Source organism: Vitis vinifera, chromosome 9 (assembly GCF_030704535.1).
Source record: "Vitis vinifera cultivar Pinot Noir 40024 chromosome 9, ASM3070453v1".
NCBI classification, from domain to species: domain Eukaryota; kingdom Viridiplantae; phylum Streptophyta; class Magnoliopsida; order Vitales; family Vitaceae; genus Vitis; species Vitis vinifera.
The window spans coordinates 18,404,778-18,430,398 of record NC_081813.1 but is presented as its reverse complement, the minus strand read 5'-3'; the positions used below and the strand labels follow the sequence as shown (position 1 = coordinate 18,430,398).

The 25,621-nt window shown below is 32.8% G+C and overlaps 1 protein-coding gene across 2 annotated transcripts; it reads right to left on the bottom strand.

Moving 5' to 3' along the window:
• Positions 1-277: 277 nt before the first annotated feature.
• LOC100260334 (protein ABA AND ROS SENSITIVE 1) lies at positions 278-24,859 on the bottom strand. Of its 2 annotated transcripts, XM_059739712.1 has the most exons (9): positions 24,654-24,858; positions 18,661-18,797; positions 9,632-9,731; positions 5,554-5,752; positions 4,252-4,555; positions 3,374-3,449; positions 3,212-3,258; positions 2,899-3,130; positions 278-479 (listed from the first exon to the last, which is right to left on the bottom strand). In XM_059739712.1, the coding sequence occupies exons 2-8, from the start codon at positions 18,753-18,755 to the stop codon at positions 2,947-2,949; spliced, it is 1,005 nt and encodes a 334-aa protein (XP_059595695.1). In that variant the 5' UTR covers positions 18,756-18,797; positions 24,654-24,858; the 3' UTR covers positions 278-479; positions 2,899-2,946. The 2 variants fall into 2 exon arrangements, with proteins under 2 accessions (XP_059595695.1, XP_059595696.1); XM_059739713.1 differs by lacking the exon at positions 278-479 and having other exon boundaries at positions 2,562-3,130; positions 4,252-4,531; positions 24,654-24,859.
• Between the last annotated feature and the right edge of the window lie 762 nt (positions 24,860-25,621).

The window sequence follows — 25,621 nt, the reverse complement described above, 5'->3', positions numbered from 1 at the left end:
AAGATAAATTACTTTATGTTATTATATCTTCATGTTAGTTTAGGTATGCTACTAATTTATTTTATTGACTTATTAAAAAAAAAAAGGGTTCTTGTTAAGGTAAGTTGACATTTTTAACTGCTACTAAAAAAAAAAGAACAAATATATTTTCCCATTGTAAGTAAAATTAATAATAGCCCCCTAAAAACTTGTGATTAAAAACTATTAGAAGAAAATTCTAATTTAAAATTTTCAAACTACCAAATGACAATCAAACAAGAGAGAGAGAGAGGGATCGTAGCTCCTAGGCTTCCACCTAGAGATTGTGTCTCTAACCTATGACATAAATTTGTTTATGTAAACTAGGTTTGGCAAAATTACAATTTTTTCATGAATGAATGAGTTATAGCCTAACTTCATATTGTACGCCATTATTTTTCTATTTCATAATTTAAATCATAATGTAGAAAAATGATCAATAACTCAAATGCAACAATTGGCACCCATATAATAAACCAAGTCCCATAAGATTTTCCAAAAACATTACAATTAATCTTCATTACACTAATGAAGATTTATTACATTTCACTACTCTATGAAAATTAAATTGACTACTCATCAATGCTTTACCCAAGCCTACTATATCATTATATATTGTTTCTCATGAATTATTATCTGTAATTTAAATACTATGTAGTCATCTACTTTTTGTGTTACATTTTTATTCCTTGAATTACAAACCCACCCCTTCCCATGATCATTTTATATGTCCACATGCACAAGGATGAATATTAAATTCAAACTTGGTGGAAATACCACAATGACAGATTTATCTGATCATTGTATCTATTATTAAAGATATATATTACTACCTATTAAATTATTGATTGTTTAAAGTTAAAAATTATGCTATCACTGTAAGATGTTGCTCATACATACACTTAAAGAAATTAATAATTTAATCATTAATGCAATATGTATTAATGATGAGTTTATAAAAATAACAATCATTATGAAACAATTTTTATCCATAAATTTCTAGTATTAATGAGTTTATTATTTGACTTTCAAATTATTTTCAAAAATTAATAAACTTATTGATGAATTCAACACATTAAGTCTCATTTAATTTGAAGCTTATTTGCTTAGTTAAAAAAATAGAAAATAATAATTCTATGTAAAATAAAAACACTGAGTTATTTTAAACCATTTTTTTCATAAATTTCTAGTATTGATTATATTATTATTTAAGTTTTAGATTAATTTTAAAAATTACTAAACTCGTTAATGAATCCAATGCATTAAGTTTTATTTAATTTGGAATTCATTTGTAGTGAAAAAAGTTGGGGAATAAGGATTCTATGTAAAAGACAAACAATAAAGTGGTTCTAAACCAATTTTTGTTCATAAATTTCTAGTATTAATTAGTTCATTATTTGAGTTTTAAATTAATTTTTAAAATTACTAAACTCATTAATGAATCGAAGCATTAAGTCTTATTTAATTTGGAGTTCATTTGCTTAAGAAAAAAAATTAAGAAATAAGGATTCTATGTGAAAGAGAAATAATAAAGTTGTTCTAAACCAATTTTTATCCCTAAGTTTTTTGAATTAATTGGTTTACTATTTGAATTTTAAATTATTTTAAAAAATTACTAAGCTCTTATTGAATCTAATGCATTAAATCTTGCTTAATTTAAAACTTATTTAACTAATAATAAAATTTTAAAAAATGATATATATATATATAAACTAACCTAAATAATTAAAATAAATTTTGATCTTTGACTTATTAAGTTTCATAACTTTTAGTATTAATTAAATCAGTTTTTGAGTTTCAAATTATTTTTAAAAATTAATAAATTTTATATTTCAAGTACACTTTGATTTGAAATTTATTTTCTTAATGAAAAATTCAGAAAAATACGTATTATTTAAAGGAAGATTAGATTGTGGAGAGAGAAATGGAATAATAACATGTTTAATTTTATTTTTGTTTAATATTTTTTTTTAAAAAAATCTATTGAGAGAAATGGAATAATAACATGTTTAAATTTATTTGTTTTTTTAATACTTTTAAAAAAAATTCTATAATTTTTTTTTATTTTTAAAAATCGATGAAAACAAATTTTACTTATTTTCAAATAATTATTCTCTATTTTACTTTGTTTTTAACAAAAATAATGTTAAAAGATTTTTAAAATAATTTTTTATTTATTAAAATTAAAAAAAAATTATTTTTGTATCACGCAGCCAAACAGACTCTTACTCTTTATTTTTAAAAATTAGAAACAAATAATTTTTATTTTTAAAAGGGAAAAACTACTTTTTAAACCCACAACGAAACTGACTGTAACTTGCCCTCTATTACCACCAAATGGCCACCCCCTAACAAAAACAATAATAATAATAATAATAATAATATTATTATTATTAATTAATTATGATTCTGAAATCATAAGATAATACCACCAGAATATTCTGCATTTCAGTTGTGCGATTACACCATATAATTGAACGTAGTGAAAAGATAAATGTTAAGTAGCGCAGGCGTTTCAGATAATAACCAGCAACACCGGGAAAGAACTCAAAAATTCCAAATAAACAATAAGAGCATAAAACTGATTCCTTTCCTAACCCATTTGTCTTCATTAAACCCTAAATCTTAGTATCGGAATTCGGGATACACCATTCAAGTTTCAACCAAAACCCACATCTTCTACCTGCCCCTTTATATACATGCGCATACAGAAACAATGTAAAATTCTAGGATCTTGGACCAGGGCTTACTCTCTCCTCGCCCCACTCCCCATCCCTTTCAATCAGCAGCCAGTTGAGCCAAAATCTGGAGAATGGCTCAGAATGAAAGAAGCAGCACCAAACTCCAGCAAACGTAATCAGGTGTTTGCATGCCAACATAGACATGTCTGCACAGGCGATGCTACCAGAAAATTTCAAACAGAAGTATTCACAGGTGTTGTGCTCTCCAATCAACCATGAAATTCCCATCACTATCATCATCACTGGATGAATCCTCTTCAGAGCTATGCCCCTTGCCTCTGACCTCAGGCTCTTTACTCCGTCTGCCGGATCTAGCCGCCTTCAGCTCCAATTTCTTCTTCTTCAGCATTTCCACTTTCTCCCAATACACCCTGAACAAAAGGTCAACTCAAAAACATTGGAAATATAGGAGAACCCAAGTGATACACTACTCGTGACCACACTTGACTTACTTTTGCTCCACAGACTCGGCCTCTTCAATCATCTCAGCTGCATCAAACTACATCATAAAATTGCAAAACCAAGTTAATGATGTAACTCCAATCTTTAGTAAACATCACCAGAGACTACATTATTGGGTTCTAGGAATGGTGCAAGGAATAAATGATCCTGACCTCTTCTTCTTCCAAACGGTTGTCCACCTCCTTCAAATCCTCCTGTATCAACTTTTCAAATTCTTTGTACTCGTCCCTGACCAGGATTTAACATTTCTTAACAAGGTTAATTCAGTGTTCCAAGTAATGCAATCATACATGGTAATTTCTGATCATCTCAAGTATCCAATGAAACACATGCCATTATGCTGCAGGGTTAAAAGGTCCCTACGCTATCAAAAATAAACTTCCCCACGAATCAGAGAAACCTCCACTGAGGCTCACTAAGGTTTTTAACACAGCCAGTCCTCTCTAACACCCTCCCCTGCTAAATTATACCAAGGTTTATTTCACTACACTACAGTTGTGATGTACAGAATTCACATACACCTGTGAGTACTAGGCAGAGTCCTAATTTTTTTCCCAATGATATTTTTATCAAAGAGAAGGTTAAAGATTTCCCACTCAAACCCTACCACAAGCATCCAAAAAGGACTCATGAAATTTATCCACCAATTAAAATTGCCCAAAATAAAGCTTCTAAGCACAACCTAGGACCTATGTATTTGCTTTGTTTTTAGGTTAAAAATTAGAAGATGATAATCACGATGATGATAACAACGATGATGAAAAGATGACAAAGCTTCAAAAATGACAATGATGGACCAGTGAGTGCTGAAAAATAATTCTTCAAACAAGATATAATCTTAAATTTTCTTTACACACTTTTGAGACCCTCTCAGACCTTGTTTCTCTAATTTGATAGAAAAGAAACAGTACTAGAGGACAAAAAAGAATCAAAGGAAGGGAATACTATTCCAGAGAATCTATTACATTCCCTGTCAGATGATAGTGACATTTTAAAGAAATAAATTTATATAACAGAAGCAAGAACTTACTTGACATCCGGCTTAACAGGCACAATACCACGTGCACGAAGGTCAGCATCCTTGTTGTCAAAGAAGCCTTCAGGAAGAGCACCCTTTACTTCCTTGGTTTCTGAACCAACAATCTTTCCTGATGTCTGGGTAAGGTCCCTGGCATGATGAATTCCACTTTTTCCCATCTTTTCAGAGTGAGAACTGGACAATCTGTCTAAATTGTTTTTCGACTCAAGAGGCTCCATTGACTGAGTTTGAGCAGAAGCAGAACCCCCAGTCTTGTTGTATGAATCTGGATCTAGGAACTTGACCGCATCATTTCCTAGAGATACATTATGAAATATAAATTATTCCTCTAAAACCACAGATTACCAGGATCAAGTCAAATCCCAAAAATGGGCAATTGAATTTCAACTAGGGAATATAGAACAAATTGCCAGACTAATAACAACTTGCGATTACAGTCATGACTGCAGGAATTTATCACAGTCAAAGACAGTGTTGAAGAAGCAAATGAAAAATCCTAGAAAGTTCTATTACTTGGTTTTTCTAGAAAACTTGTCAGCTTAACAGACCAAACACCTTTTGCTTTCTTAACCACCTGAAAGGGTGTTTCAAAGGGCTTCAGGGCCCAACTTGAGTCATTTTGGCTGAAATCTAGCAAGTCCTTGTTTTTGCAAGGAGAAGATATTGAATCTGTATTGGCCCCTATGAATGTCAAGCTTGTCAAGCACAGTGAGGATTGTCTCTCCCACATAAGGTTCAAGTGTAAGGTGTACTTTAAGCAGGACATACAAACCTGCTAAATTGAATCCGGAGGATCACCAGGATTGAGGCTTAACAGGAGTTGTAAGGGTGCTCATTGACTGTCAAAATATTTGAATGAAGATCATCAGTCAGAACGCAGAGGATTGGTGTCTAGAAATAAAAGATGAGTAATCAAGGAATTTCTCTGCAATGAATCTCCAGACATAGAGATGCCCCAAGAAACTAAGAAAGAAGAATATGATAGGGGATTTTGCATGAAGTATGTGGACAGCTAGAAACAAGGACTTAGCAACTCTTCTGGCTTATTGGGCATCAGGTAGGTGGGACTCTAGAATATATGCTCAGAATCGGTAATAGGTTGCTTCTCAATTTCAGTCAAACTCTGAATTCAAAATTGGGTACTTCCTTACATTTGTAAACCTAAAGTAATTACTTTAGTTTTTAACAATAGAAAATGCTGCAGAACAAGTACAAGCCTAAGGTAGTTATTGCCATAGCCTAGAATTGAACTGATGAAGAAAAGATTAAGTTGGATGTCAGTTTTTTTCTTACCAGATTTTTGCTTCTTTGTCACATGATTATCAAAAAAATCTGCAGGAAGCCCAGATGATAGCTGAGCCTTCTGCAAATTCATAGAGGGTTCAGATGTAGCATTAGACAATACAGTTGAGGACTCAGGTTTAGGGGCCTCAGGTTTTGCATTGTTAGCCCGAGTTAGTCCAGCAGCATTGGCTTTGACATTTTTAATTGCCTGTAGTGGTATAAGCACTTCATTAACTCATGGTAAATCAAAACATAAAAAAAATAATAATAACAATTGAAAGGATGTAAACCAATTCATATAAAATTATGGCTCATATTTTCAATGAGAAAGTGGAATTTTGTAGATGCTGTCTAAAATCTTTGCAAAATCTTGTCAAAAGTTCAAAGATTAAGCACAAAGCAGGGCGAGTTTAGACAATTGAACAGGGAGAAATTATTATAATCTCCTTGTATTCATATCATACATTCAAAATTACTGCAGTATTTTTTTTTCCCTTTTTGAACAGATTATACTATTCCATGTACAAAAATCTTTAGTTTCTTGAATACACTCAAATTTGCATCAATCTACTCAGCATTCCATAAGTCACAAGAAAGTTGAAAGCATTACTAGTTTACACCTAGGAACCATAAAATACCGGCTGTGTATTGGAAATTTCACCTGGCCAATAGTAACTGAAATGAGAACTATCCTATGAGATATATCAAATATAAACCTTAGAGCCCAACATTAAATGACTCAAGAGCTTTCACTTAAGCTTCCAGTGCAGTATATTAACAAAAGCCTGACACATAAAACACCTTGGCCTCTATACGGATACAGCTTCAAAATTTAATATTGTGAGAGAAGTATTCAAGTAGGCATTTTACTTGAAGAGTTTGTAAAGGTCTATTGGAACCTTGGAATCTAAGTGTAACCTTCACCCTATTAGCAGCTTGAGGAGAGTGGATATAGGCAGCTTCCCAAACCATTATAAAAGAGTTTGCAATATTATTCCCTTAATTTCTTAATATTACTCTCTATTCATTCTTATCCTTTACATAACTTGCTTAAGTTGATTATTTTTTAAAATAGTTTCGATACCTAATTCGCCCCACTCTTGAATGATTATCTAAATCAAAATAGCTTTTTTTCACAATTGGTATCAAAGCTAGACCTTTTGTTTTTTACTTAATTGTCTAAGAGAAAATAGCTAATTCTTCCAACTCATCTTATATGGAAGGGTTTTCGATTAATATATATTTGTTCTTTTTGGGAATCAATTACTTCTATTGGGAAACTAGGATGACATTATTTTTAAATCCATTAATTATGATCTTTTTCATCCAAAATGGTCCCCATATTCTAAACCAAATTGAGAATGAAGTTGTTATACCTAAACCTAGCTAAAAGTGGGATGAGTTTAACAAAAGAAAAGCTCATTTAAATGCTAAAGATATCTATTAATGTTTACATTGTACAATTGATAGAAATAAATATAACTACGATTGCCAATGTGAATCCACTTATGATATTTGGAGATTTTTAGAAATAACTTATGAAGAGACAAATCAAGTTAAAGACTCTAAAATCAATATTCTTGTGCTTAATTATGAGTTATTTCTACAAAAGATAATAAATCTATTGTTGAGATGTTTGCTGACATCATTAATGGATTCCAAGCTTTGGGAAAGGTTTACAAGGAATTAGAGGAGGTCATGAAGATTCTAAGACTTCTTTGTAAGAAATGAGAAGCCAAAGTTATGACTATCCAATAAGCTGAGGACCTTACAAAACTTCCTTTGGAGGAATTGATTGGATCCTTGATGACTCATGAAGAATCATCAAGAAGTGAAAGATTAGAGGAAGAAAAATATTGCTCTTAAAGCCTCCACCATTGATGATGAAGAAGAAAAAGCTAGTGAAGAAGATGAGGACCTTGTACCCATCACAAGAAAGTTTTAAGAAGTTAATCAAGTTTGAGAAAAACAAAGGGAAAAAACTCTATCCAAGGAAGGATTCCTAAAAGAAAGAATTTTGAAATGTAGATAAAGAAAGAATGACTCAATTGTTAGGATAGAGCCCTTAAAAGCATGACATGGTGTAATAAACATGTGGATTTTTATTATTTATTTAATAAAGTTTCAGTTCACTTTTATTTATCCTATTTTCATGCATTATACCTTGTAAGCACTCTAGACTGCATTTTTTACATTGTACGTGACTTAGGTGCATTAGGAGTTGCACAAAAGATGCAAGTCACGAGTTCTTTGCAAATAGGTGACTTGTTTACAGCCTTTTTGGGGCTGGTTTTGCAGTTTTTTCTTTTCTCTAGGCATGGGTTCTTTACACTTTGCGAGACATTAGATCAAAAAGATGCAGATCATTTGCCATTTTCTCTTTCCTTATTTTTATTTTTTTTATAAAGGGTTTGATGAAGAATCTGAATGTGCAATCTTGCCAGCATTGCTGTGGGGCTCAAAAGAAGGGGCGGGTTTCAAAAGAAAAAGGGTTGAAGAAGCTTGACAAAGATAAAAGAAAATTCCTATGGATTGAAGAAGCTCCATAATTGTGGCATTCAGTTTTTTTCTAAGAAAAAACATCAAATTGGTAACTATAAGCCCACAACTTATACACTGCAAGGCATAGGGTATGGCACAGGCTCTTTTTACACAGCCCTAGGACTTTGGGGCTATGGAACAAGCTTTTAAGACTTAATAGGATTCCTCCTAGGAGCATAGGTGACATGATGACGATATCCTTTAGAGGTTTGAGGAGCACTTTATTCTAGAGGCAAAAAATTTTGGCAAATTGGAAGAAAAGAAATGTAAAGATTTTTTAGGATAAGTGAAGAACTACAAAATCTATATGGAACCTAATTTATCTCTATTTCTCTTTTTGAGGCCCAACAACTACAGCTTTCAAGGGGACTCTAGCTCAATTAGAATTTGGTGTGTGAATCATAAAAGTCAAAATAGTTAAGCTTAGAGCAAAGCTTCAGCCCATAGAGAATAGTCTTTCCTTTCTATGGTTTCTTTTGGCAATATATTGAGGTCTCGTTTTGCATTTTGGGGAAATCATCCATTTGTTTATGTTTAATCAAAATTTTTATTTTCAGGAAGGAATTCTCATCCTTCACATGTACTTTCAAATCCTTATCAACGAATTATTGTTTAGGATAAATAAATAAATAAATAAATAAAAACAAAAAACAAAAACAAAAACCAAAAAAAAAAAAAAACCTTATACCCTGATAGGGCTCATTCACCCTGTTTCATCCAACGACAGATTAAAAATATTTTCTTCTTTTTGTGTTTTTTTTAAATAGTTCCTTTTAAGTACAAAATAATCTTTAGGTGCATAGAGCCAGATTGGAGCTGACAACTGGGCAGCTGCTGAGTAGGGTTGCAGACCCTATTTTGTTTGTCTTGTTTAAAAACAAAATTATAATTATACACTATGCGATAATCTATGCATGACAGCTGTTTATTTTTTACACAAGTATAGAAGGATTTCAATGATATTTCCACTTAGGATACAATATGAAACACAGGAAAATAATGATCGATGATATCATCATGAATTGTTAATTATGTATAGATAATAAACATAAAAGTAATATATAAGAGGAAACATGCATAAAATTTCAAAAAAAAAAAACAAAGCATATTAAAAGTATAGCTTCAGTAGCAAAGATAAGACCCTAGCACATACATCTTTTGAATCCATATAGAATCTTTTAAAATCAAACAACCTGATTTTGACATGCAAATAATCAATAGCATGTATAAATAGATACACAAATACATGTGTTCATTGTATTTTTTTTTTTTTTGATAGACAATATTCATTGCATTTTGATGTACATGTTAATCTGTAAATACAAAGACAAATGTTTTTCTTCTACTGTATCAACTCTTGAGTGTGACAATCTGTAGATATCTTCATACATGATTTCACTGCATTCTTATTTTAGAATTTATCTATCATAAAGGAATGAAATTACAATAATCTTTTGTGTTGTGTGTGATTGTACATGCTATAGAACCTCTGAATGCAATTTGTCAATAGCTTTATTCATAACATAACTAGGACAGTAAGCATCACCTCATGATGTTTACGAGAAGCTTGGTGTGCATCCCATAGGGATTCAGATTTCAAAATGACATCACAGACCCTACAGACAGGTTGATCAAATTCATTGTACCTACATGCATAAATGGAAAAGACAGGATGAGGCAATCAGAAACTTCATGAACAATTTAGTTTTAGATGTAGGAACCAACTTAAAAGGGTTCAATATTTGATTGACCAACCAATAAGCCAAAAATAATCACACAAACATTTAACCAAGGGAAAGAAAAACCATTATATAATAGATGAAGCAGTAGGCCATTGTGAAAACTCACAACTCCATCATACATCCAAGAATTTATTGATGCTAATGTGTTGTTGTCTCAAACTTCAGATACATAATCATTTCACCAGTGAGGATTGATTCATCACAAAGAATTAGGAATAACAGTTAAGCATACTTGAAATTAACCAGTATCAATTATTGACTAACTAAAGGGATCCATCTTTGAAAGGCATATGAAAATATGACAAGTTTCAGCATCAACTTATTTTCAGATACTCTGAGTGGTTCTTCCTAAATAATTTTCTACCTACTTCCATCGGTTTTATTTTGTGTACTGGTGAGCGATATGCCATTCTCATAGGAGGAGGGCAATTATGAGGTCTTTGAGAAATTCGTCCCCATCCCCTCTTCTCCTATTGATAGCCTAAGATCCACTTTGATGGTACTCCATTGCAAATTGGTCTGGGAAATTGCTCAGGAAACACAAAAATAGGCCTGTTAGGACGTTTTCATATAAGCCACCCAGTATTGATTTGCACATTGAGGGGAAAAAAAATCTTATCCTCACCCCAACTTTGAAAGTGGTGTACTTGCTCTGAATTAGAAATCTCTTCTGGATAGGAGGGAGTATTGAGATATGCTTTCTAAATTCACCGATTTGTTGACCATTCTAGAAGCATGGGTTGCCTTGGAAAGCTTGGTTGACTACCTAGAGAGTTGATGAGTTGGCTAAGAGGGGAGGTGCTTGTCTAAGTTTGTGAACAACTTCTCCCCTGAACACAGAGAGTCAGAGACAGCCAACATGCTATGCATATAAATTGTTGTTTCTGACAGAAGGAAAGAGATCAAGAAAGAGATGAAAACAAAGAGAAAAAGAAAAGCAAACAAGAAAATGATTTTTTTAAAATTTCTTGTGGCTGCTTTAACTAGAACTCAAATTATTCTATCACATCCATCAATCTCCTCTCTCTTTAATTGCCTTTTTTTTTTTTTTTTTTTTGATAGATAATAAGATATGCAAATCTAAGAGCCACAAAGAGGCCAAACCTAGTACATTATACATAGGACCACCAAGACATAGTGGTTATAAAAATAAATAATAAATAAATAAATAAATAAAATAAATAAATAGAAAACCCGAACTCAACACTTACAAAAACCACTTGCATCAAACCAGAACTATCTACAAAATCAAAAAGAGACATCCTTATTGCGCAAATGCATGCAAAGACCACTCGAAGCAAGACTGCAGAAACACATCTTTGAGCTTTAAATATATCTCTCCATCTTCTTCACCTTTAAATACATCCCAATTAACCTTGTGCAATTCATTTGCTCCTTGTAGGTCTTTTTGCTTGGTAAGCATTCTTTTATCCATTAGGTAACATCTTTCCCTACATATTTTAACCCCTGACAAACGTTGTTTGGTGGTATATCGCCTCTTGTGTGTTGAAAGGAGAGAGTGCTTAAATTCTTTGTTTGGATAGAATTACACTTTTTCTTCATATGCATTCAATTACATCATGAGATAAAGCATAATTTTATTTTATTTTTTTTTTGATAGGTAAAGAAAAAGATCTATTAAAAAAGAGACGTCAAAAGAGCAACTCAAGGTATACAACACCTATACACCCATCGCCAAACCAGCCAAAAAAGAAAAAGAAAACAAACGCTCAAGCAAGTCAAAAAAATGACTTTAACTAGAGCTCAACCAATCAACAAAACTAACTAAAGTTAGAGGGTGATCAACTATAAACAACTTTGCCTCTAACCAAAGGGAAAAAACAAAATAGTATTTGAGTCTCTAGATCGAAGGCTAATCTATTTCTCACCTTCCAAACCGTCCAAAAAAATATATAGAGGAGTTGCACTCCACACCTTCATACGCTTTTTGCCCACAAACAAACCATGCCAACTAAGGAGGATCTCTTTAATTGAAGAAGGAAGCACCCATGACACCCCAACCAAAGAAAAGAACAATTCCCACAAGACCCTTGTTTTAGTACAATGAAAAAGAAGGTGGTCTATAGTCTCTTCCCTCTCATGGCACAAAAAACATCTATTTGCTAAGGCCCATCCTCCTTTTTGAATTAAATCCAAAGTTAAAGCTTTGGCCCATGTAGCCTCCCAAGCAAAGAAGCTAATCTTGGGCTACACCCACACATTCCAAATGCAACTTGGGGGAAATGAAGAAGAGCTATCCAGCTCTAGAGCATAGTAGAGGGATTTGACCAAGAACTTTCCACTCTTTGTTTCGTTCCAAAACACCGTGTCTTACACATCACCACACACTCTCTTCCCATGCAGCCGCATCAAGAAGCTTTCCGCCTCCTCCACCTCACAATCATTAAAGGATCTAGAGAAGCAAGGGTTCCATCCCCCCCTACCCCCCTCAGTTGAGAAGTCCCAAATATCCACGACCCATGCCTTCTCATCAACAGCTAAAGCAAACAAGGACAGAAATGACACAGACAAAGGAGAATCCCCACACCACTTATCCCTCCAAAATCTCACCTATGCCCATTACCTATTGAGAAGGAAATCCTAGTTCTCACAATATCTCATTCCATCTTTATCCCTTTCCATAACCCAACATCATACGCCTCTCTCATTTCCCGAAAGCACCACCCCCCTCTTTCTTCCCCATACTTCCCTCTAATCACTTGATTCCACAAAACCCTTCTTTCATTCGCAAATCGCCAATTCCATTTGCAAAGAAGAGCCTTATTGAATGTGGAAAGGCACTTGACCCCCAAACCCCCTTTCTTTTTACTTAAGCACGCCAATTCCCATCTTACTAAATGAGGTTTTCGCCCCAGATTCCCACCTCCCCAAAGGAAATCCCTAAGCATAATGGTGCTTAGGGTTTCAATAGTGGGGAAAAAAGGAGAAGTAAAACCTAGAATAGCTATTGGTGTTTATGCATCATTCGATGGCTATCATAGATGACCTATTTAAAGGCTAATCTTTGGTTATTTCTATTAAAAGGAGAGATAGTTAATGTGGATTACTCCAGAAAAAAGGAAAACACTCACTGCACCATTCATTCATCTTTACACACAAATTGTGTTTTTCACAACATACATAGCTATGATCAGAGACACCTTGTCTAAAGCAAACCACTTCACCCATGGTTTGCACTATTTACCACCAAGGCTTACCTTTGATAATAGTGGGCAGGCAGAGGATGTTTTTTCACCATAAAAATCATTAGTATTTTTCATACAAAACAAACAACTCTAATAGAGAATTGAAATGAAAGTCACATGTAGGAAGAATGACATGAACAAAAATATCACATCCTGATAAGGCTCCAGGTAAAACCCAAAAGGTATGGAGCTTAAAAATAAGAACACTCATTTAAGGGAGTAACATATGTTGCTCTGGACCCAAATTCAAAATAAACAAAATGATAGTGAACTCCCTAATAATGAAAACCCAAAGGGGGCAACAAGAAGTATACACCATACCTTTATCTATTATTCAAATATCCTGGCCTTTCCCTCGATTTGAAAGGCATCAACTAACTTTGCTTCTATTATCCCTAACAAATCCTTAAAAGAACACTAAATACCCACCATAGAAAAGATACACAACCAAAGATCACAAGAAACAAGCAATGGGAAACTAAATGTCTATTTTGATACACTTCCTATTTTTTGTTTTTAAAATCAGAAACTTCTATAAAAAAGTAAAACATCTTATACAAAAAGAATAGATTCACCTTATCTCTTTAAAAATCATTTTTAGAAATTTTAAAATTTGAGGTACTAAAAACTTTCTAATACCTCAATTTTTTTAAATAGCTTTCAGAACCATTACTTTTTTCATGCAAACTTTTAAGAGTTCTTGCATCTTATATAAAATTTACTACTGATTTTTTTTATTTCAAGAACAAAAAGTAGAAAGTATATCCAACACTGAGTAATCTATTTTCTCTACTCTTCCTACTTGAAACACAATCATCACAGTCAATAACTTTGTAGGGTCTTCTAACCTCAAGAGGATAGCTTATATTCTCTTTACTATAAGCCACTAACTGTATAAAGTCTTTCAATTCAAGGGAAACTTTGAATCTCCAAATTTGTCCTACTAGCAGAAGATAAACCGACTTATCCACCCTAAACAAAAGGAAAAAAAGAAGGATTTTGAAGAGGAAGGACCCATCCAATCCAAGGATTAACATCTATTGCCAAGGTGAGGGACTCGACTACATCATAGAAAGATAGGTGTGACATCAAACTCAAGGGAGGCTCTTACTCAATGAAACAAACCTCGAGAGAGGCTCTTACTCAAGCCCTTCACCCTACACCACTTCAATAGTGGTCAGGCTCAAACTCAAGCCATCTAGTTCATTACCAAAAGGGCACTACCCCAAGCTACATCCTGGGTGCCAACACCGAATCTATGTTTTCCCAGTCATTAAGGTTTTTATTGAAAAAAAAAAATTATCAGAAACAATCATATATATTAATTGAGAATAGAAACATGAGAAGGATGAGAAATCCTCCCCATGATATACAAAAGGTACAAAAGGCCTACACAAGTATAACAACTTCTGACCCTATAAACTCAACCCTAGGGTGCACATATCAAAAGTCAACTAAGTTGAATTACACTGAAATGATAAGGTTTAAAAATGTCATATAGTAAGCCCAAAAAGAAACATAGAAATGAAGCAAATCCCACATCATCTCCGGCATCTTCCAAGTGTCCTCGAAAATTCTAGCATTTCTCTCTCCCCACACAATCCACAACAAAGAGAGACGCAATCCTCCAAAGAGTCTTGCCTTTAATAGAATTCTCAAAACACTTAAAGGAAATCACTATCATATCGCAAATACTGTCTGGCTAAACCAATGTCATCCTAGCCTATGAAAATATCCTATGCCACAATCCCAAAGTAATCGAATGATGCAATAAGAGATGATCAATCGTCTCTTTACCTCCTCTTACATAGGATGTACCAATCAAAGCTAAGGGCTTTTGAAAGGTCTTCTCAACTATAGCATGTCATTGGTATTTACCTTTTTATGTGTCACTAACCATGCAAAAGCCTTGACCTTAGAAGGGACTTTTAATTTCTACAAAAAATCAGTTGGGTAAAAAGGAGCAAAATCTGAGACATTGGAGAAGGTTGAAAAAAACAATTTTACTAAGAAAACTCTTGAAGAGGACGGTACCCAAGCTTTTGCATCTAGAATAGAAAGAATCAAATGAACATGGGAAAGTAAGGACATTAGTCTTTCAAGATCCACAATCTCCACATCAGTTAGATTGCATTATAAGACAAGATCCTAAGACAAAGAAGCGTTATTACCCAAGATAGCTGAAATAGAAAGGTTTTTAGTTATCTAGGAAATTGTAAACAAAGAGGTTAGTTTCCCCACCACAAATCTTTCCAAAAACGAATCTTGGTCCCATCACCCACCACAAAGTGAGTGCATGTAGAAAAAACTTGAAGAATATGTGCAATTGCCTTCCAAGGGCAACGATGTGACCATCTGATTATATTGTTGGCGTCCCATCTATCAGGATTTGTCTCATAGATACTCAAGATAACCTAATGTCAAAGGGCAGAACTTTCTTTAGATACCTCCAAAGCCACTTCCCTAATAAAGCTTGGTTCCTCAAAGAAATTTCCCTAAACCCTAACCCACCAGACTCCTTAGGCCTACAAACTAATTCCCAAATGACCAAATGATCTCTTTTACCCTCCCCATAACCCGACCATAGAGAATCTCTTCGTATTTTCTCCATCCTCAAAGCTATTGAAACTGGAATCTTGAAAAGAGATAGAAAGTAGCTTGGGATGTGCAACAAACAATACTAAATTAAGGTGATTCTACCTCCTAAGGACAATAAGGCTTTTTTCCATCCATCCAATATCCTAGAGACTCTATTTAGTACTGGATCCCAAAAGAAAATCAATTTTGGGTTCCCCCCTAATACGTTAAAGGCCATTTAGAGACTACACAATCAAGCAGTGAAGCCAACCTGGTAGTTTGGTCTTGACTAATGTTGATTCCAGAGAGTGCTCTTATTTAGATTAATCCTTAGCCCTAAAAAACGCCCAAACACCAACAAAATTAGCTTAAGAGATTGCAACTCTTTCAAGGATGCTCTAAAAAAAAGACGGTGTTGTCCCCAAATTGTAAATGAGACACCCTAGTCCTATATTTGCCCATTGGAAACCCCTCGAATAAACCTCTCTCCTCCACTCTCACAACCAATCTACTTAAAACGTTAGCTGCAATGGTGAAGGGAAAAGGGAAAAGAGGAGCTCCTCATCTTAGGCCTCTGTATCCCTTAACCCAACCCTTCGCGTTTCTATTCACTAAAATTGCAAAAGTCGTCGAAGATAAACATCCCCTCATCAAAATCAATTTTGAAGATTCCTCTTTTGACCTCCATTTCTCATCCACCAACTCATTAGCAATCAAGACAACATCCAAAATCTTGAAAATTGAAGTGCCAAGATCGAGATTTTTTAGAACAATCTTGAAATTGAGTATTTTTTTGGAAAGAGAAAAAAATCAAGGATAAGGGAAGATTATTCTATCGAGTGTTATGGTCTAGACTAGGTTGAAGATTTTTTTTTTCCCCCTCTTTTTCAAACTTGTGGAGATTCTCCAAAGTCCATAGGTTTCATGGTCCCATTCATAAGATTGAATTTTACATTTGACTATACGCACAAAAGGTGAGTTTTGCTTCATATGATTGTAGTGCACTTCATTTAGTTATTATCATTTTGTGTCAATAACTGTCTCTTTTGGAAAGTTGGATGGTAGTGTCATGATGGGTATAAATCTTACTAAGCTTTGAACTTGCCCAACATTTAGTCGCAACTTTCATATTTAAAGGAGTCACAAGAGCATCAAACTTGAGGATGATAGACTAGTTGTTTATACTATTTAGACCGTGCTTCAATCATTTTAAGTACTAATTTTCATAACCCAAATCAAACTAATTCTAAATTTAATGATAAAAATAAATAAATTCATTATGACAAAATATTTAAAAATAATAAATGAGAACTTTTATTAATTATTTGAAATCTCCACACAAAACTAAAATAATAAATCACTCCTCTAATGGCTCAAATTATCTTAGATTCCACTTTTTAATTCACTTAAAATAGAAACCTGCTTATAATAGTTAAAAATAAAATATTATTAATTAGCATAAACAAATGTTTTTTTCATTCAAATCCTTACACATGTCTGTCCACAATAACATAATGGTTTAAAAATAGAGATATAACTAAAATGATACAACTGAGATTAAAATTGAAAATTCACTCAATTAGAAATAATAATTTGTTCCAATAAAAATAAATTCATTATTATAGCAATTTTTTCTTTTATTCTATATAAAAATCTATTAGAAAAAGAAAAAAAAAATCCCCACACCTACTTGAAGCAATGTCTTTGAGAAGATTCTACCATTAAAAAATTATTAAAGTAAAATAAAAATAAAAGGATGACATCAATGGAATAGACTAGAGAAGAGAGTCAAAGAGAGAAGAATATACATATCAATTTATAGACAAAAAGAGAAGAGAAATAGAAGCAACACTAGAAAAGAGGAAGTTGTGACTTAGCATTTGCTTTAACCAAATCCAAATCCTGCGAAATTCCACCCTTTTTCAAGGAATTGAAAACTAACAAATTCTACCATCAAATCCTTTGCAATCCTCTCCTCCTATGAATTCTCTCTATTCCAAACACCAAATTTGAGGATTTGAAATCAATTCTTTTCTTTTTCCATCCAAATCCCTTCATTCCAAACACAGTTAAAGTGCCACATACTGGGATTTCAGATGTTCTAAACTATTGGTTGATTGATATCGAAACCACTGTTGAAATTTATTTAATGCCCCATAGTAGGTTTCCAAATGCAACAGTAAAAAATTCAATTAAAAAGGAATTGGTTTCCCCTTTTTTTCTGACATCCAAATGCTAATATGGCAGAACAGTCATTGTCAAGACTGGGTTATGCAGAAACATTTCATTAATTTAAGTTTTACAATTACATAACATTGTTTTGGGGTTTTGGCTCAAAACACAAAAATCTTTACTAGCTTTCCAATCAATCAAGTATCATAGAAACTGAGATGTTCTTTGTTAATATGATATCTTGAAGTAGACTGAGTCAAACAGCAAACGTTTACAGAAAAACTCCTATTAGAAAATTTTTCTCCAGGTAGTAGGGTAAATATAACTCCAAAAAAGTATTACGATTGAGAAAAACCTAATCAAAGTAGGTTCTAACAAAAGCCCAATATCACAGAATATGGACTGTTTTAGTTTTTATGCATTTGGTATTTTCATATTTAATATTTCTCCTCGGAAAATAAATTTGAATTTATAAAAAGAAGGAAAAGAGAAGAAAAAGTCACTCTTACTTAACCTAAGTTTTGTCTTATTCCATTTCCATGACAAGTACCAACTAAAGCTCCAAATGGGATATCACTTACAGTAGAATTCTCAAAACAAATACTTCAAAATGTTTTTTCACTAATTAAAGAACATCAAATGAAACATTTTGTCTAATAACCACAAGAACAACACAAAATCCCACTAACAACACAATATGAAGCACACAACCTATGCAGGAAGCTTTCCTTTAATACACATTTTTTAAATATTGATTAAAGTGGACTAGTGCAATATTTTGCAGAAATGATCAACATGGATATTAAATTTTCAAGTAGCAACATGCTATACATTATTGCACAACTATGGTATGTACTCTAATGGACACATCCATTTACCTTACAAGAGGTGATTCGATGCGCTTGACCTTCTTTTCTTCTAAGTTTTTCAATTTGGCTCGATACAAAGCCTTCTTCCGTGCTTGAGCATCCATTATTTGTTATTATTACAAAAAACAAAGCCCAGAGATGAAAACCTGAAACCAACAATAATTTCCCAACCAAATTTATGAACTCAATCATTGTGAACATAGAAAGAGTTGAATCAAAATCTATACTATATAGAAGTACAAAGAGTTTGTAAACTTTTTTCTTCCCAAAGTACCCCATCATATAACTTATTTCCCTTCATATGTCACATCTTTATTATTTAATTGTAACAGGTCATAATAAATTCATTGGGATTCATTAGCAATATGGTGGGTATCACTGATGTTTCCATGGTATAACCCACAAACCCTTCCCCATCCCTTTACCACTTGAGCCACGCCTCAAGGGCTCTCACATGCATTCAAATGTTCAAATGAGCAAATTGTAATTTACGACATGGACAAAGAAGTCAACACATGAGGTACTGCTTCACTGAAGGTACCCCACCTTAGGACATTATAAGTTTATAATTTAAAAAAAAAATCATAAATATATCTTCCCTTGCCCACTCACTTTCTCAATCAGTCACTGATAGTTATAAACATACAAACTGTTTTCCAATTTCCAGATAATTTGGCACTTCGAATATGTTGATAGAAAATTTGTCAAACAAGTGAAATGGGCACCTTCAGGCGTATCTGTGAATGATGACCAGAAGATATGCAAAAATTTTAATACAATTTCACAAACCCTTGAGGTACCCTTGAGTCCTTGACATGCTCTTTAGATTTCAAAAGCTCAAAAATCACATAGAAAACAACCACTGTTGGCGGCCTTAGGACGCCCTTTTTTATTTATATATAGAATTTCTGTGCTTTTACCTATCACACAAAAACAAAAAAAAAAACAAAAAAAAACACCATTGAACTTGTCCTAAGCATTTACGTTTTGCGGTTCTAATAATGATTGTGAAAGGAGCTTGGCTCTCTCTTTCATATAATGATTTGAATGCTATAGAAATATTTGGAGTTTAACGTTGAGGGGAATGCCTTTAAACGGCATGTAATTAGTTTAACATGTGATTGGCTTGTAATTAGTTTTTTGTATAGATTTGCTTGTATAGTGGAGGAGTTTTTATCACATTTTGATCAGATTCTTGTATTTTGTGGGGAGGATCCCTCATCCTTCTCTTGCTCTCTTTATCAATAAACACTATTTTATCGTTTCTGATAAAATATATATATATATATTGGGAGTTTTGTTTCTAATTGAAGTGAAAATTTTATTCAGGTTGAGACTATTTTCCATAAACAGGGTTCCGAGTCTAAAGCTACTGAGTAATTTGATAAATATAATTAGATGCCATGAATCTAAGGAAAAAACTTTTCAAGAGGTGTCCTGAGCTATCGTGATCCACAAGTGAATATACTCTCTCTTAAGGTTCCAAATTTGCTCAAACCAGTATTTTGTGGCAGCATCTGCTAAATGTTCTCTAAGAGTTGTAAAAGTCATTCTTTTGTTTTGCAGTGGACATTTTTCTAATGCAAAGATGTATCCCATCTAAAAATCTGTCAATTCACTTTTTGGTTGTTCTAGGTCTGAAGTTTGTGTTCTCTGATTATTCCCTGCAGTGAACTTCTTGGAGTACACTACGGTCATCTTTGTTTGCTTAGTTATCTGTGTCCTTGAAACTGAATACAGCAGGGGTCCTTAACGCACCAACCCAATTTTGTTATGAGATTAATGGTCTAAATCATCATAAATGCTTTCATTGATCATTGACACATATAACTTTCACTACATATCAAACATTAGAGAAACATTCGGGGGGACTAGAAGGCAGATAATGAATCTATGGTAGGATTTGTGGGGAAGGCCCATCTGCGTATGACCATCTGAGTGCTGTTTCTAGGCTATATATGCATTTTTCTCCCTACTAGAGCACACTATTCCTTGAGATATTTCTCTTTTGTGATCATGATTTTAATTATTCCATGCATTAAGATTAATAATTATGATAAGATTCTCAAAATTGATACTAATTTGAATTACATCTTTGTAGGCCCAGGGGTTATGTGAGGCTACAGTTCTGAACTTAAATCTCAAAGATTAAGTAACATCTAATTGAATTCTAATAGCTATATTTTGAAACGAACAATGAGGTCCTCTCATTTTTTGACAAAACCTATACTTATGTTTGAATTGAAATGCTCTAGACATGATAGTTTATATAGATGGTCTTCAACTTAACTGATATGTACTTATTGCAACAAGTAGAAAAGCCTTGTCAACAGGAGTCCCTTCCAAGGGATGATGACTAATAAAAATCTTTGGGCATTTCCTGATTCAGCAAATTCAAGAATGAATATAAGGTTTTCAATGTAATTTTTCCTCTTCGTAGCTATTTTTTATTGTCAAGTTGCTTTCAAAACATACATTTCTAATTTGTTCAGGTTCTGACAAATGATCATACAGATCTTTCCTGCTAATTAAAATGACAAACTATAACGAAATGGTCTCCCAGAATCTTCAATTCTACAAGGGGAGTATTGCTCAGGACACATAAATCCGCTTGAAAAAATCAAAGACAAATCAAAATTAATGGGCCAGGTAGCAGAACCTATAAAGAAAACCACTATAGAAATCATTGCAGTGGGCATAAAAAAATTTTAAAACCTAGTCAACGCTGTGCAAGTTTTATCACTAGCTTACTCTATTCTTGCCAACTTCTTTCCCATGATGTAAAATAAGAGGCAAATTGAGTCCTAAAGACAATGAGGTGTTCTTACTGAAATTTAAAATTGGAAGATATTTTAACTATTAAATCAATTTTGACATGGTAGCTCAGTAAGTACCTTTTTTAATTCCCACAGAGCTTCCTGTTAATTGTGTTTTCATTTTTTATAAAGGCAGATGGAGTGATGGGGTTCCTTGTACTTGCATTTTTGTATCTTTCTACCACTTTCCAATGAACAAACCCATCTTCATTGGCCCATTTTCTTTAAATCAGTTCATCAGCTCCATTTCCTACCTACCCCTTGGCTGACTCCAGTGTTGTCAAAAGCAAAAGGTAAGGTCAAGGCGATAAGACTCTGTTTAGCCTACGCAAAAGGCGAGAATTAAGGCAATAGCCTGACTAAAATAAGGCGATAGCCTGACTAAAATAAGGCGATAGCCTGACTATAATAAGGAGATAAAAATTATACATATATTTACCTATTTGATACTTAACCAATATAGACATTGTCTTCAAAAATCAACATTATTAATTTTTTATCCCTCATGATGTAATATAAAATTAACTAAATAGTAATAATTATTCAAAGTGTTAAATATTATACTTCACATCATAAGAAACATCATATTGTTGAAAGATATTCATCTTGTTTGAATGCATATTCGAATTTTTTAGACATCTAAAAAGCAAAATAAGAGAATGAACATCCTTGAATGAAATTATAATCTAAGCATGTTTAATTTTAACCCATGGTCAAAGGCTACCACCTCTATGCCTTACGCCTTATCCCAAGGTGATTTTCTCGGCATTGCCTCTTTGAAGCCGCCTTGCCTAGGTCTTCAAGAGGCGACTATTATTTGCCCCGCCTGGCCTGATGGCCTAGGCGACCCAAGCGATCACCTTTGATAACACTGGCTGAGTCAATTGCTAAGTGGCATTCAACTTGCCTGTGCTTGTTGATCTAGAGAAATATAGTGGAAATTGTGTAAATTACACCATCCTAATTCAAAACTACACCCCCCTCTAGGTGTACACATTCTATTGACTATTGAGAGACCTTTTTAAGTATGATAGAACATTTTAAGGATTGTATTAGTAGAAAAGACATAACCATCCAAAATGTTATGGCCGAATGTGATTTCAATATGTGTTTCATGTTGGCATGAGCCAAATGTGAAGGTGTTGCTCATGATGCATACGTCTTTTTAGAGGCATTAAGAAGGTTAGAATTGAGTTTTCTTCATCCACCTAAAGGTTTGCAAATGAAAATATCAAAATCGCTTTTATGATTAAATTTATGTAATTTTTTGTTTTTATTTTATAGGTAAATATTATTTAGTTGATATTGGCCATCCTCAAATGAGTGGATATTTAGGCCCTTACAAGGCAAGCGTTACCATCTTCTAGATTTTCAACAAGAGTAGTTTACCTAGGAGTGACAAGAAAATATTTAATCATAGACATTCATCTTTGAGAAGTACAATTGAGAGAATATTTGTTGTTTTGAAGAATAAATGGAGAATGCTACAAGAAATGCATAGTTTTCCACTTGAAAAACAAATAAAGATGGTTATTACTCCAATTACTCTTAACTTCATAAAGTTAACGCTAGAATGGATATGGAATTTAAACTTTATGATGACGATCAAGGGTTACTAACACCTAATGAAGAAGTGAGTAAAGTGGATTCACTTGTTGAGGAAGATGGCTCATACATGCAAGAGGGATGGAAGAAGTACGTGATCGAATTGAAAATCCTCTTATATCTAATTGATGTTTTATTATGACACTAATGAGTAAAAAAATACTCTTTTTTTCCCTTTTTTCTATGAAAACATTTGTTTGTTTATTTACTTTTAATTAGTAAAGTTTTTTTTTAAGAAACTAAACCAATATGTAATCATATACTTTGTTCTACTTTGAAAAATTATCTCTAATTCAATGTTTCCTTTTTTTATATAGGTATTTATTCAATGTTTCTTTATTGATTTAGATCTTTTTGTAAGCAATTTTCAAAATTTTATTATAGTGATAAAAAATTATTATTTTAGCTAACATATAATCAAATAATTTGTTTTATTTTGAAAAAATATTATATCATGATTGATGTTTGTTTATTAATCCAAATCTTCCTTTAAATATTTTTCAAAATTTTCTTGTAATCATAAAATCATTATTTTTATTTTTTTTTAACAATATAGATGTTTTTCTAGTAATCATAAAATCATTTTTTATTTTTTTTAACAATATAGATATTTGTATATTCTTTTACCATAGATGCTTATATATTCTTTTGTTATGAAAAAATATTGATTTATTATAATATTACCTTTTTATAATTAAATTTTATGTCATTTTTTATCATTTATTAATATTAAAACCTCTTTTGTAATTATGTGACATATCATCAAAAACACTATTAGAATCACTTTTCCCTTGTTCACATAAATGTGTTTTTCATATAACCATCACAGAAGAAAACACTTCCACTAAAAGCAGTCAAAACACTACCAAATGTACTCTAAATCAACTGCTTTGATAAGTGACCCAGGAGTTTCATTTAAATGACAAAGGTTAGCAGTTTGAAAATGGCATTCTCAATTATTTGTTGCAACATTTCCTATTGATCATTTCAGTAAGAAAATGAACAACTTAATACAGCATTTTGATCAAAATAAATCACTGTCAACAATAATGCCTGTCTAAAGCAAGGAAAAACCCAAAAGATAAAAAGAGTGGTCACAGATAATCAAATCCCTCAAACAAAATTCACCAAAAAGTCTAATCCTTCACAACCCTAGTCCAAATGGGTAAATTTCAAAAATTCAATAACGAAGCTCTAAATTATCAACCCCAAGATTATAACACTCAACAGCATTAAACTCAATTTAAGAACAATCACAGGTCCAATTAAAAGAACAAAAAATCTGCTTCCTAACCAATAAAAAGCATGAAAATAAAGGAAAACCCAATTTCTCAGAAACGAAAAATACCACAGAACTCAAAATTCAAAATTTCCCTTCTCTTTTCCTCAGCAGTTAAAGAGAGGGCAAGAGTTTCAAGTACCCAAAACCTTCAAAACACCGAAACCAGTCGATCTTTCCCCTAATTCAATCAACCAGATCGAACAAAATCACACGCATATGACCTAAGAAATCCACAATATTCAATCCAAGCACTTATATACCGAAATTGGAGCTGTCGAGAAGAAAAATGAAACCCTAACCTTAGAATCAATGGAGAAGATGGGGTTTCAGCTTTGATCTTTTTCCCTACTGATGAAGTTCCGAAATTCAGAGAGAGAAAATGTGGAGAGAGGGAGTGTGAGAAATAGCTGAGAATTCCACAGAGAAGAAGAGCAGAGAGATGGTTTATGAGCACGACCTTCCTGTGTGGGGACGAGCCCTTTCATTGCGTTTTGTGTTTCCCTCGAGGGCTATGTAGTCTTTTCAGTGATCGATCTAATATCTTTGTCATCGCATAGAGAATTTATATTTCTGTACTACTAATCACGTTACTACATTCACTTTAAAATTTTAATCCTATTAATATATTTATTTAAAAATTTTGGATATACCTAAAGCACTCTCTCCATTTTTCCTCTATTCCCACCTTTTATTGGGTTTTCTACAAAATTACATCATTTTTTTTAAATATTTATTAAAATACCGTTACATTCAAACTATTTTTAAAACTACGATTGTTTACCTTGAGTGAGAGATTTCATGTAGACCTCATCTGTTGAAAAAACGAGTTTAATGTAAAATGAGAAGTCATGTATTGAAAAAATAAGTTCAGTGTAAAATTCAAAATTTGTCTGTTAAAAAGACAAGTTCAGTGTAAAATTCAGAACTCATCTTTTCAATAGACGAGTTCAGTGTAAAATTTATATATATAGTCAAATATCCTTCACTTAAATTCACGTTTTTAACTTATGGGTTTTAATTCAGAACTCATTTGTTGAACAAATAAGTTTAGTGTAAAATTCAAAACTCATCTTTTCAATAAACGAGTTTAAGTAAAATTCATAACTCGTTTGTTCAACAACGAGTTCAATGTAAAATTCATATTTATAGTCAAATATCTTTCACTTAAATTGGTGTTTTTGACTTATGGGTTAAAAGGACTTGGATTGAAATGAAATAAAAAGGAGAGGAATGAATATGTTCCAAAATTATCATAATAGGCTTCGAC

Bases quoted from the DNA above. Each gene is read 5' to 3' on its own strand.
- LOC100260334 (XM_059739712.1), bottom strand. From the start codon at position 18,755: ATGGATGCTCAAGCACGGAAGAAGGCTTTGTATCGAGCCAAATTGAAA. The intron at 4,556-5,553 runs GTAAGAAAAAAA...ATGTATCTCTAG, and splicing joins GACAAAGAAGCAAAAATCTG to GAAATGATGCGGTCAAGTTC. The intron at 3,450-4,251 runs GTAAGTTCTTGC...AATCCTGGTCAG, and splicing joins CCTGTTAAGCCGGATGTCAA to GGACGAGTACAAAGAATTTG.